This window comes from Lactuca serriola, chromosome 9, assembly GCF_051521515.1.
Source record: "Lactuca serriola cultivar US96UC23 chromosome 9, Lser_US96UC23_V15, whole genome shotgun sequence".
Taxonomy (NCBI): domain Eukaryota; kingdom Viridiplantae; phylum Streptophyta; class Magnoliopsida; order Asterales; family Asteraceae; genus Lactuca; species Lactuca serriola.
In genome coordinates, this window is record NC_136416.1 from 191,836,392 (window position 1) to 191,848,553 (window position 12,162).

Here is a 12,162-nt window from a genome sequence, read left to right on the forward strand (position 1 = left end):
TTGGCAAGAATACAATCGATATCATTATCATGGGGTGGAAGGGAGGAGGGATTCATGAAAATTACATGAAAAAAGAAATTTCCAGAAAAATGCATTCCATAAAGAAAATAGTTATTTTGTCAGCAAACAAATAAATAATAACATCATTTCGCTAAATAATGATCAGTACAATGATTTATTCATTTAAATCAAATGTAGGATGTTTGTTTGAGAACATTGAAGAATGAAGATGAAACAAAGTGGAAAGTGCTTTAAGAATTTTCATTTGGTGTACTTTAAAACTTTAAATTTCAAATTCAATAATATTTCACAACTTGTCTGATGTGAAATAGATTTTTGTTAGAAAAACTGTTTTTGAAACTTAAAAAGTAGTTCAAAACTGACACGTTTCAAAATTGATGATTCATTTTGATTTGTCAAAACATCGAATTATCTTTAGAAAAATAATAATTTATGTAATCATCTCTGATAAAAAAAGCTTTTGAAAATATTTTTTTGCATTGAATATATTCTAAAAAGATAGACTTTTGTTAGTACAAAACTTGAAGATAGATTTTTGTTACTCGGAAGCAAATCCATGAGCTTCTTTCAGTTAAATTACAAGAAAGTATTTGTTTAAATTTGTAATGAATGTAATATAATAGTAAAAGAATTTGAAATTTTATATCTAACAACCAACTTTAATGTAGACTTGAAAGACATTAAATAATTAATCATATAGAATTGGTAAAATTGGGGTAAATTTTAGTGTAAACACTAATTGCTATAAAAAACTCCATTGATCTCAATTCTCGACTACATTTTCTTATCTTCCATAAATTGAAATACTTCCCCACTTATTTCCCCCCTTAGCATCAACATTTTATGAACTCAAATATCCTTCTTCCCACCAGAACCTTCTGACTGATTCCGAGGAACACCAGAATCAGATTTTGTAGATTTGATCTCATTCCCCTTTTTACCAGATTCGGATTCCAACTTTGTGATCTTTGTCTTCAGCTTATGTATTTCTTCATTCAGAGCTTTAACCTCGGCTGCACCATTATTCTTACTCCCATCTTGTTTCTTTCCAGCTTCTAAAGTATTTCTAAGTGTGCGTAATTCTCTAATGTAATAATGTATTCTGTCTATTATCAGTAATAGAAAAATCGAGACACCTGCATTATTTAAGATTTCACATGATTTTAGCAAAATTAAGGTAGTTGCAACATTGATTTTTGTATAATATGATATCGAACATACCCTATATAATTTTACACTATATAGATTCAAAGAAACAAGCATACATGATGATATACACATGCAATTTAAGTGAAAGAAGTGATCATCAGACATATGGATAACCATTGCTTATCTCAAAATGTATTATTTACAATCTAATAATTGGTGTAGTAAAATTGATTTGATTCAAAACCCACATGCAAGACGCCTTTTGTGTTTAATTCATACGTTGGTATGAATTCATTTTAACATATATTCAATAAATCATGTTAGTGTAAAGCAATTGCAAAACCAAATGTAAATTGAAATTAATTAATCGCAACAATTTCATGAAAAAACAAAAAAGGAATGAAAGAAGTATCACCGATGAGAGACGCTTCGAGCATTTGGTAAGCAAGGATGATTTGATCGGTGGGACCGACGGTATCCATGGGGCGGCTTCGTGTATCAGAAATGTTGTAGATTTCGTAGATCATGATGGTGAATACAGTGGCGCCAACGGATTTTACAATCAATGGAGCTCTCCCTCGTTTCAGCTGATCTAAACCGATGATTAAAAGCTCTCGAAGTGGGGTTTTGAATAAAAGTAATAGAATCGTTGTCATTTCGATGAACAAAAGCGTGTATAGAACGGAAATCATTGTGTATTCTTCTGGATTACTGGAACCCTAATTGATCGATGATCGAGAACGACGACAGACACGATACAAACGTAACTTATGCAGTTTTTGAATTGAAAATTAGGAATTCGGGGTAAAATATAGGTTTCGTGGGAGCCATTTGTAACGTATTTTCAAAAGAGTAAATTATAGTTTTGGTCCCTGTGATATGGCCAAATTCACATATTCAGTCCAAACTTTGAAATTTTGACAAGATGCATCATTGTGGTTTAAAAAAATTGCATTGCACATCCTTAATCCACTTAAAAAGACCATTTTATCCTTACTTTTATATATTTCTTTTTCTTTTCTATATATATATATATATATAATTGTTTATTTTTTTTATATTTTCCCGCTTATATTTTATTTTATTTATTTATATTGTTTATGATTTATATATATTTTTAAAATTTTTATTTGAATATATATTTTTAATTTTTTTTATATTTTTTTTGATGTTTTATTTGAATAACTTCTGTAGTTTTTTTTTTGATAATTTGTTCAAATATACCTTTTTATTGTTTTTTTTATCTTTTGTTTTTTTATATATTTGTAAATCTTTTTAAAAATATTTTTTGTATAAAAAATATAAAAAGGTTAATTAAATGAGAATAAAATTAACACATATTAGGTATATAATTATTTATTTTAATAGGGTTATTCTATAGGCTAACCAAAATTTAAAACGAGTGTCAATGGATTCAACTTCATTTTTCTAGTTTTAGATTTTTTTTTTCATTTCATTCAGAGTGGAAAATGATAATCAGAATTCATATAACTCAAACACATGTGTCAATGTTTTCGATTTCATTGTTTTTATTTTTAGAAATTTTGTTCGTTTTTGAGTTATATGGTTTTCCAATTAGCCTTTACATAACTTGAAACCCCTTTTCGAATTTTAGTTAGTCTATCTATTAATCTTATTAAAAATATAATTTTATACCTAATCTAAATTAATAATATTCACATTTAACGAACTTTTTTATTTTACATTTTTTATAAAAAGTATAAACAAACAAAATGTCAAAAAATTAAAATGTATTTAAAAAATACGCAAAAGAAACTAAAAAAATAATAATAAAAAAAGCATCATAAAAATATAAACGAAAAAAATGTAAAAGACATTTTTTGGTGTGCTGTTTGAATATATTGTTTAATGTTTTTTACATTTTTTTTTCGTTTATATTTTTATGATGTTTTTTTTAATATATTTTTTTAGTTTTTTGGCATGTTGTTTGAATATATTTTAACTTTTTTGACATTTTGTTTGTTTTGTTTTGTAAAAAATATAAAAAAAAAAGTTCGTTGAATGTGAATATTATGAACTTAGATTAGGAATAAAATTATATTTTTAATAAGATTAATATATAGGCTAACTAAAATACGAAAAGAGGTTTCAAATATATTAAGGTTAATTGGAAAACCATATAAATAAAAAACGAACAAAATTTCTAAAAAAATGAACTTGAAAACATTGACACATATGTTTGAGTTATATGAATTCTGATTAACATTTTCAATTCGGAACAAAATGTGCAAAAAATATTATAAAACTAAAAATATTGAATTCGAAGCTATTGACACTCGTTTTGAATTTCGGTTAGCCTATAAAATAACCCTATTAAAATAAATAATTATATACCTAATATGTGTTAATCAAATTTTCATTTAACTAACATTTTTATATTTTTTATACACAAGATTTTATAAAAAGCTTTAAAAATATATAAAAAAACAAAAGATAAAAAAATACATTAAAAGATGTATTCAAAAAAAAAAAAACTAGAAAATACATCCAAATAAAACGTGAAAAAAATATAAACGAACAAAATATAAAAAACATTAAAAATATATTCGAATAAAATTCTAAAAAAATATATAAATTATAAAAAGTATAAATAAATAAAATAGAATATAAGCGGAAAAATATAAAGAATAAAATAAACAATCATATATATATATATATATATATATATATATATAAATAAGAGAGAGAGAGAGAGAGAGATAGAGAGAGAGAGTTAGGTTAATGTGAGACGTTTTAATTTTGTGAGACCATGAGATGCAATCTTAATCACTCATTTTGTATATAAAAAACAATTTTAAAATATAAAATAATTGAAAATTTTCGATTTTTTTTAAATATTATTTTCGTTATTATATTTTCCAAATAAAAATAAAATAAAAAAATTACTGTTTTTTTTAGATATTTTAGTAGAATATTAGAATATTTTACATATCTGACAAATCTAGTAGAACACTAGAATATTCTAACATTTTAAAAATCACATTACAATATTTACGATGTAATATTCTATTAGAATATTTCACATATTTTTCGAAAAAAACGGTAATTCTTATTTATTTATTTTTTGTTAATAAAATAATAATTAAAAAATAATTTTTTGATATATATATATATATATATATATATATATATATATATATATATATAAGAAAAGGAAATATATAAAAGTAAGGGTAAAATGGTCTTTTCAAGTGGATTAAGGATGTGCAATGCAATTTCTTTAAACCATATTGATGCATCTTGTCAAATTTTTAAAGGTTTGATTAAATGTATAAATTGATCAAACACATGGACCAAAACTGTAATTTACTCTTTTCAAAATAAAGTTTCGATAACTTAATAACTAAATAGTAAATTGATTATTTAAAATAAAATAATAGAAAATGACCAAAATAATTATTTTTAAAACTTTTTGTCATAAAACTAAAAATTAAAAATTGACCCGTATAGTCACAATTTTCATACAACCATTGCTAAAAATTGACATCTTCTATGATATTTTTTCTATTCAACAAAAAATGTTGCTTTGGAAAGTTGACTACGAAAATCTACAATTAACTTGTGAATGTTGATGTCATCTGCTATCATTATTTTATTTGTTAACGTTTATTGTCTTGCTATTTTTATTGTTGAAATACATGTATTGGCTAGGTAGATTTTTGCATATTATGTTTACAAAAATCTATTTTTTTTTCATAATTTTAAACCTTTATAAATTGTTCATACCAACTTCGTTTGGGGTGAAATTTTTGTTTGTGTTCTTCTTAGTAAAAGATATCTATAGACATATCACACTTCAAATTTGGATTACAAAAATACATAATTTTTTTAGATCAAAAGTAAGTTATGAAGTAAAAATATGTAAAAAAAACAACTTTGAGGAAGATATACTTCTTAATTGCAAATCCAAACATAATTATTGTTGATAAAACATAAATTATTCGATTACCTAAGGGTTAAAATGACTATCATCGGGTATGATATTTCTCATTCAAATGGAGGTAATAGAGGATGCACAATTGTCGGTTGGTATTCAACTTGATATACATCAGACCTCCCATACAATTGAATCAAATGGTAAAAGTCAGTGTAGGTTAAACAACATATTGCTGCAAAAGCATGATCGCACGCCTTACCACGACTTTGCCATTTCCCACATGTGAAGTTGCAAATCTATAACACAAGTTTACCTAAAAACCGTTACTTGAAAAATGTTGCACAATCCTCTAAAGCACCATCTATGTATAATATTTTGCTATTTATATAGTATTTTACCATCAAAGTCAATGCGTTAAATATAAATCCATTAAGTGTATTCAAAGACAGCCTCAATGAGAGTTATTGTCAGCAAATTGCGTTCATGAACCGATAACATCTAAATTGAGATTTTGAAATATTAATATTGATTATATTTCAACGGATGTTCGGGTAATAAAGTCTTACCTATTTCGCATGACTGATATTTGCAAGTCATTCATATTCGGCGGGGCGTAGTCGGCGAAAATTTTCTTGAAAATCACATTCTATGTGATTTGCAAGTTCGCCAAAACAAATGATCAAACATGGTGCTTCCACCAACTCTTGAGCCCAAAGCCATCATTGTCACGCTCTTACAAAATTACCTATGACATAAATAAGAGAATACCTAACCTAGGAAAAAGTTATCACATCGCCCATATTGATTATGAATAATACTTCCCTAATATCCCTAAAAGATTGTTTCAACCTTTTTAGGAACCAGGTAAAAGAATTGACACTATTTGTCACCGATTAAACAAAATGCTATAAGTAGAGTCTAGTTATTTCTATCCAGAGCAACTGTGATCTACATAAAATCGCGCCGCAACTTACTGCGCTAGCACGTGCTGCAACCACATATGATGGCGTCGCAAAATCACCCCAAACCAACTTTCTTATTCCATAAAAATCAATAAATAACATAACATACGATTACAACACTCTCCTATTACTGGATTTTGTCCCTAAAATCCGATTTCACAAACAACTCTGGATAGTATCCAATCATCCCAGCAACAACAACAATCAACAATGGGTAAAGTAATTTGTCTATATTTAATTATTATTTATTGTATTTATTCCCACGGGTTAGAAAGCGTGCTATGTGGAACAGTTGCATCGCCCATACTATAAATATTAGTTTTTCCCGCGACGACTGATAACCCCCTCACTCATTTCGAAGCAGAAACTCATATCCTGCCCCCCTTTTCATCAATAGAAACCCTAATTCTGTTCCATTCCATTCAATTGTTACGCGTCATGAAGCTTCGTTCTCGCTCGTCTGATCCTTCTGACAAAGGTGATATGTGAATCTATCACAATGTTTTCTGGATGCTCTTGATTTGTGTATTTTTGGCTTGCTTCGCTTGTGTTTGGTTGATCTTGCTGTTTTTCACTGAATGGACTGAAGAATTGTAGGTTCTTTGTTTTTTTTCTGTAATTTGAGTGCTTTTCTAGTTTCTCCTAAAAAGGAAAGGAGACTTGACGCTCAGAAGTTGTTACGGAAGATCTGCCATCAGTATTATACTATTATGTTATATGGTTATCTATGAATCGTATGTTGTTTTTAGTTTTATCTGTAACTTGAGAGTTGTATGACTGAAAAACTGCTCTCTGTGTTATGGTTATCTAACTGGTTTTCAACTTGATTTCATTCGATTGTAGGTAAGGGAATTATGGATCTCTCAGACAATGAAGACAACGGTCATTTGTCTTCTGAGGACTCCGATTACAACGAATCTAGTTTTGAAGGTACCTCTTGATTCCCTTAACTATTTTCCATATCAAAGTAATTGGGGTTTTTTCTTACACACAACGGAAAATGGTTATCTCTATTTGATCTATTTAGCTTCTTATGTGAACGTAGGTATGGAAAATGAAGAAGTGGTTCCAGATTATGTAACAGATTCTGAAGATGATAAGCCAAAGAGAAGGAAATCCGTTTCACGAAGGTGGAAGAGAAAAGCTCAGGAAAGTGTGGAACAATCGGATGAAGAAACGGTGGTTGAAGTTGATAATGTCAGTCTTGAAGAAGAAGAAGATGTTGTTGAAGTTAAAAAAAGAACACACACAAAAAGGAAGAAGAAGACAAAACCAACATTATTATGGGAAATTTGGGAAGAAGAAACTGAGAACTGGCTTGACCAACATATGAATGAGGATATTGATTTAGATAATTTGAATGAACTAGTGGCAGAAACTGTTGAGCCATCACCTGATTTGATTATGCCACTTTTAAGGTACCAAAAAGAATGGTTAGCATGGGGATTGAAGCAAGAAGAATCTCCTTCAAGAGGTGGGATTCTTGCTGATGAAATGGGAATGGGGAAAACTGTTCAAGCTATTGCCCTTGTACTTGCTAAACGTGCACTTTGTCATGAATTCGGTCAACAAGTTGACTTTTCAAGTGATTCTTCATTGCCATGTGTCAAAGCAACCCTTGTGATATGCCCATTAATTGCTGTCATGCAATGGGTCAATGAAATTGATCGATTCACTTCAAAAGGAAGCAATAAGGTATTGGTGTATCACGGAGCCAATAGAGCAAAAACATTTTCTGAATTTTCTGAATATGATTTTATCATCACTACATACTCCATTGTAGAGGCTGAGTATCGAAAAAACGTGATGCCACCAAAAGACAGATGCAAATGGTGTGGAAAACTATTTTACAAAAGGAAACTACAAATTCACTTAAAATACTTCTGTGGTCCTGATGCTGTTAAAACCACGAAACAGTCAAAACAGAGCAAAAAGAATGGAAAACTTGGGACAAAATTGTCATTGTCAAAGGAAGATTTATCAGATGATGAAGGTGATTATAAAAAGAAAAGCAACAAGAACAAAAAGCGCCAAAAGAAAGAGAAATTTGAAACCTTGGTTCCTTCTGAAAGTCCCTCTTGTTCTGGATATAAATCGGTTATGAAATCTATCTTACACTCTGTTAAATGGGATCGCTTGATTTTAGATGAGGTATGTTTTTTAAAAGTTTTGAAGCTTATTAGACACTATTACTTACATATTTTTATATATATACACAGGCTCATTACATAAAAGACAGACGTTGTAATACAACCCGAGCTGTTTTTGCTTTAGAATCTTCATATAAATGGGCTTTAAGTGGGACCCCTCTTCAGAATCGTGTTGGAGAACTCTACTCACTTGTAAGTATTATTTTATTTTTCTTAGTTAAGTTTATAGTTTTCTTTCATTCAATTCTGATTTGTGATTTTTAATTTTCTTATTAGGTTCGATTCTTACAAATAACTCCGTATTCTTATTACCTATGTAAAGACTGTGATTGTAAAGTGCTTGATTATAGTCCAAATTCAACATGCCCAAACTGCCCTCACAAATCAGTGAGACACTTTTGTTGGTGGAATAAATATGTTGCTAATCCAATTGCAAATAGAGGGCGTAGTGATGATGGTAAAAGAGCCATGATTTTGTTGAAAGATAAGGTTTTGAAAAGTATATTGTTAAGGCGTACTAAAAAGGGTAGAGCTGCAGATCTTGCACTTCCTCCTAGAATTGTAAGTCTTTTATTTATTTTATTTATTTTATTGAATCAAGAAAAGTAGAAAACTCATTTTATTTGGTTTTTCATTTCTAAATTATTTACAGATTACACTGAGGCGTGACTACCTTGATATTACAGAGCAAGACTATTACACTTCACTTTATAGTGAAAGTCAAGCACAGTTTAATACGTATAAATATAATCCTCTTTCTATCTAATTTTTTATAGTGGAACCCTGATAACTGATTTTGGTATTTTATATCTTAACAATATTTTTTCCATAAATTTGTTTTTTTTTTTTTTTTTTTTTTTTTATTTGCAGATATGTTGAAGCAGGAACATTGATGAACAACTATGCTCATATTTTTGACCTTTTAACACGCTTGCGACAGGTCACCATCTTAAAAACATGATTATACCTACACTTTTTTGAGTTTTTAATGTTATTCCATGTATAATACATTTAATATTAATTAATAAATATATAAAATATTAACATTTCAGGCTGTTGATCATCCTTATCTTGTGGTGTACTCCAAGACTGCTGTTGCAAGGAGGGCAAATGAGTCAAAACCCATTGATGAACAAGATCAAGTTTGTGGTTTATGTCATGATGTGGCAGAAGACCCTGTGGTACTACTACTAATATATTGACTTTTTTCTAGCATTTAAGGTAAAGTTTGTTGTGTTTAAATTGAATTATTTTATTTATAGGTGACATCATGTGAACACGTGTTTTGTAAATCATGTCTGATTGACTTTTGTGGAAGCTTTGGTCAACCATCATGTCCTTCATGTTCAAAACCGCTTACAGTTGACTTCACTGCAAAATCCGATCAAGAAGATCACAAAAAGGCTAAAACAACTTTAAAAGGATTTAAGTCAACAAGTATTATCAACAGAATTCGTTTAGATGATTTCCAAACAAGCACAAAAATCGACGCCCTTGTATGTTTCTTGTCATTTTATATTTTCCAACTTTTTTTATTTTTATTTTTGTTGATGTGAGAATCTAAAATTTACAAATTTTTTCAGAGGGAAGAAATCAGATTTATGGTTGAAAGAGATGGTTCTGCTAAAGGAATTGTGTTCAGCCAGTTCACGTCATTTCTTGATCTCATTAAATATTCTTTGGAAAAGGTAAATTTATCATTATCAAATTTATAATATTTGCAGAAATGGTCCTTACTTAATTGGAAAATTACAGAAATAGTCCCTTCCCAATATGAAATTTACAGAAATTGTCCCTTTCTAATAGTTAATTTACAGAAACTGGCCCTTTCTAATAGTAAATTTACAGAAATCGTCTCTGTTTCACAAAACTACAGAAATGGTCCCTGGGTTTCACAAAAATTACAGAAATGGTCCCTGCTTGATTGAAAAATTATAGAAATAGCCCCCACCTAATATAAGGGGATTTATAGGAATGGTTTTTGTTTTTCACAAAGTTAATGAAATGGTCCCTGCCTAACAGCGAATTTAGACACAAAATTACAGAAATGGTCCCTGCCTGATTGAAAAATTACAGAAATTGCCCCTACCTAATAAGGGATTTATAGGAATGGTTTTTGTTTTTCATAAAGTTACTGAAATGGTCCCTGCCTAACAAGGAATTTAGACACAAAATTACAGAAATGGTCCCTGCCTAATTGCGAATTTACCAACATGGTCCTTGTGTTTCACAGAAGTTACAGAAATGGACCCTATGTATTTAAATTTGGAAACATAAAATAAAATGGCGAGTATTTGGATTTTAAAAAGTCAAAGGTTGACCGGTGAGAATTTTGCAGAGTGGTGTGAAATGTGTTCAGTTGGATGGATCAATGAGTATGTCTGCAAGAGAAAGTGTAATTACAAGATTTACAGAGGATGGAGAGTGTAAAATCTTTTTAATGAGCTTAAAAGCGGGAGGTGTTGCTTTGAATCTTACAGTTGCCTCACATGTAAGTGTAACAACTTTTTCTATTTTTTACTATATTTTTAAATAATAATATATATTTCTTGTTATTTAATAAATGTCAGGTGTTTTTGATGGACCCGTGGTGGAATCCTGCGGTGGAGCAGCAAGCGCAGGATAGAATCCATCGGATAGGTCAATACAAACCGATTAGGGTTGTGAGGTTTGTGATAGAGAATACAATTGAAGAGAGGATTTTGAATCTTCAAGAGAAGAAGAAATTGGTGTTTGAGGGGTAAATTTGGTTTTTCACTGTGACTTGTGATTTTTTAGTTTTGATTTTTGGTTTAAATTTGTATTTTGTTTTTTTTACAGGACTGTTGGAGGGTGCAATGAAGCTCTTGGAAGGTTGACTGAGGCTGATATGAGATTTCTTTTTGCTAACTAGTTTGATGTTTTAAATGTTTTGAAGTTTGTTTACTTTTATCAATGTGTGGGCTTGTGGAATATATATTTAGCAGAAAGAACCATCCTTTTTAAGTAATCAATCTAAGTTCTTTTGAAAATTATGTCATTGATGCCTATGATCAATAAAGATAAACAATATATAACTTTTATAAGATATTTAGTATTTACAACTGATATTTTGGAAGATGTATAGAAAAAAAATGAACCATATTAAATTAACTTGGGAACCAATGTGGTGATGTGTTTGGTTTTGAGTGAAACATTTTGAGTTTTCACATTAAGAAATAGAACTGACTTGACATACATGATCAGTTGACAAAAACTTGATGCATGATCAGTTGACAAAAACTTGATGCTTTCATTTGAATCCTGTCACAGGAATGAAAAATTGTTTTGTTTTAGTATGAACTAGTGTTTGAGTTTGTGTTTTGTTGCGGGTTGTTACGTGTCTTTTGATGCGTATTAGACATAAAAATTGATTAAGCCAGTACAATATAAACACTAAAAAGTATAAAAGAAATGAGCTTTAGGTGATTTTATCGAAAGTTAAGAAGAGTTTAGGGACTTTTTTTTGTAAGTTGTAAGGATTTTGAATAATCCATAAAAATATAGAACAATTACATAGACCAAAATACAATGGTATAAAAGCAAAAACTAAAAATGACAATAACCAATACGCAAGGACCAATGACAATAACCAAAAAGCAAGGAATAAAGTTCTACAAAAAGACTGTGTACCTTCTCTTCAACCTAGATTAAAAAAACATGTAAATATACATAAAATTTATGTTGAAACATAAATAAACTTGAATTTATAGTATACATAAAAAACGACACATATATGAAAACAACAAATAAAAAATTAGATTTTTTTAAACGAACATAAAGAAAACCAGATTATATATATATATATATATATATATATATATATATATATATATATATATATATATATATATATATATATATATATACACACTACGAGAATAAACATGAAAGTTTAGAAAATGAAGATGATAAGAGTGATATTTTACAAAGTTTAAAGTTAAGGGGTTAAAATAACACTTTA

General features: G+C 28.9%; 2 protein-coding genes across 2 annotated transcripts; one reads left to right on the plus strand and one right to left on the minus strand.

The window, feature by feature from the left end:
* Positions 1–738: 738 nt before the first annotated feature.
* LOC145075116 (uncharacterized) lies at positions 739–1,949 on the minus strand. Its single transcript, XM_079021418.1, has 2 exons — positions 1,586–1,949; positions 739–1,157 (listed from the first exon to the last, which is right to left on the minus strand). The coding sequence occupies exons 1-2, from the start codon at positions 1,860–1,862 to the stop codon at positions 871–873; spliced, it is 564 nt and encodes a 187-aa protein (XP_078877544.1). The 5' UTR covers positions 1,863–1,949; the 3' UTR covers positions 739–870.
* A 4,401-nt stretch (positions 1,950–6,350) lies between these two features.
* Positions 6,351–11,194, plus strand: LOC145073212 (Helicase protein with RING/U-box domain-containing protein). The gene is made up of 13 exons (XM_079019772.1): positions 6,351–6,508; positions 6,874–6,960; positions 7,076–8,181; positions 8,250–8,372; positions 8,457–8,741; positions 8,833–8,918; positions 9,051–9,120; positions 9,233–9,361; positions 9,443–9,676; positions 9,764–9,868; positions 10,519–10,671; positions 10,751–10,920; positions 11,001–11,194. The coding sequence occupies exons 1-13, from the start codon at positions 6,469–6,471 to the stop codon at positions 11,071–11,073; spliced, it is 2,661 nt and encodes an 886-aa protein (XP_078875898.1). The 5' UTR covers positions 6,351–6,468; the 3' UTR covers positions 11,074–11,194.
* Positions 11,195–12,162: the final 968 nt, after the last annotated feature.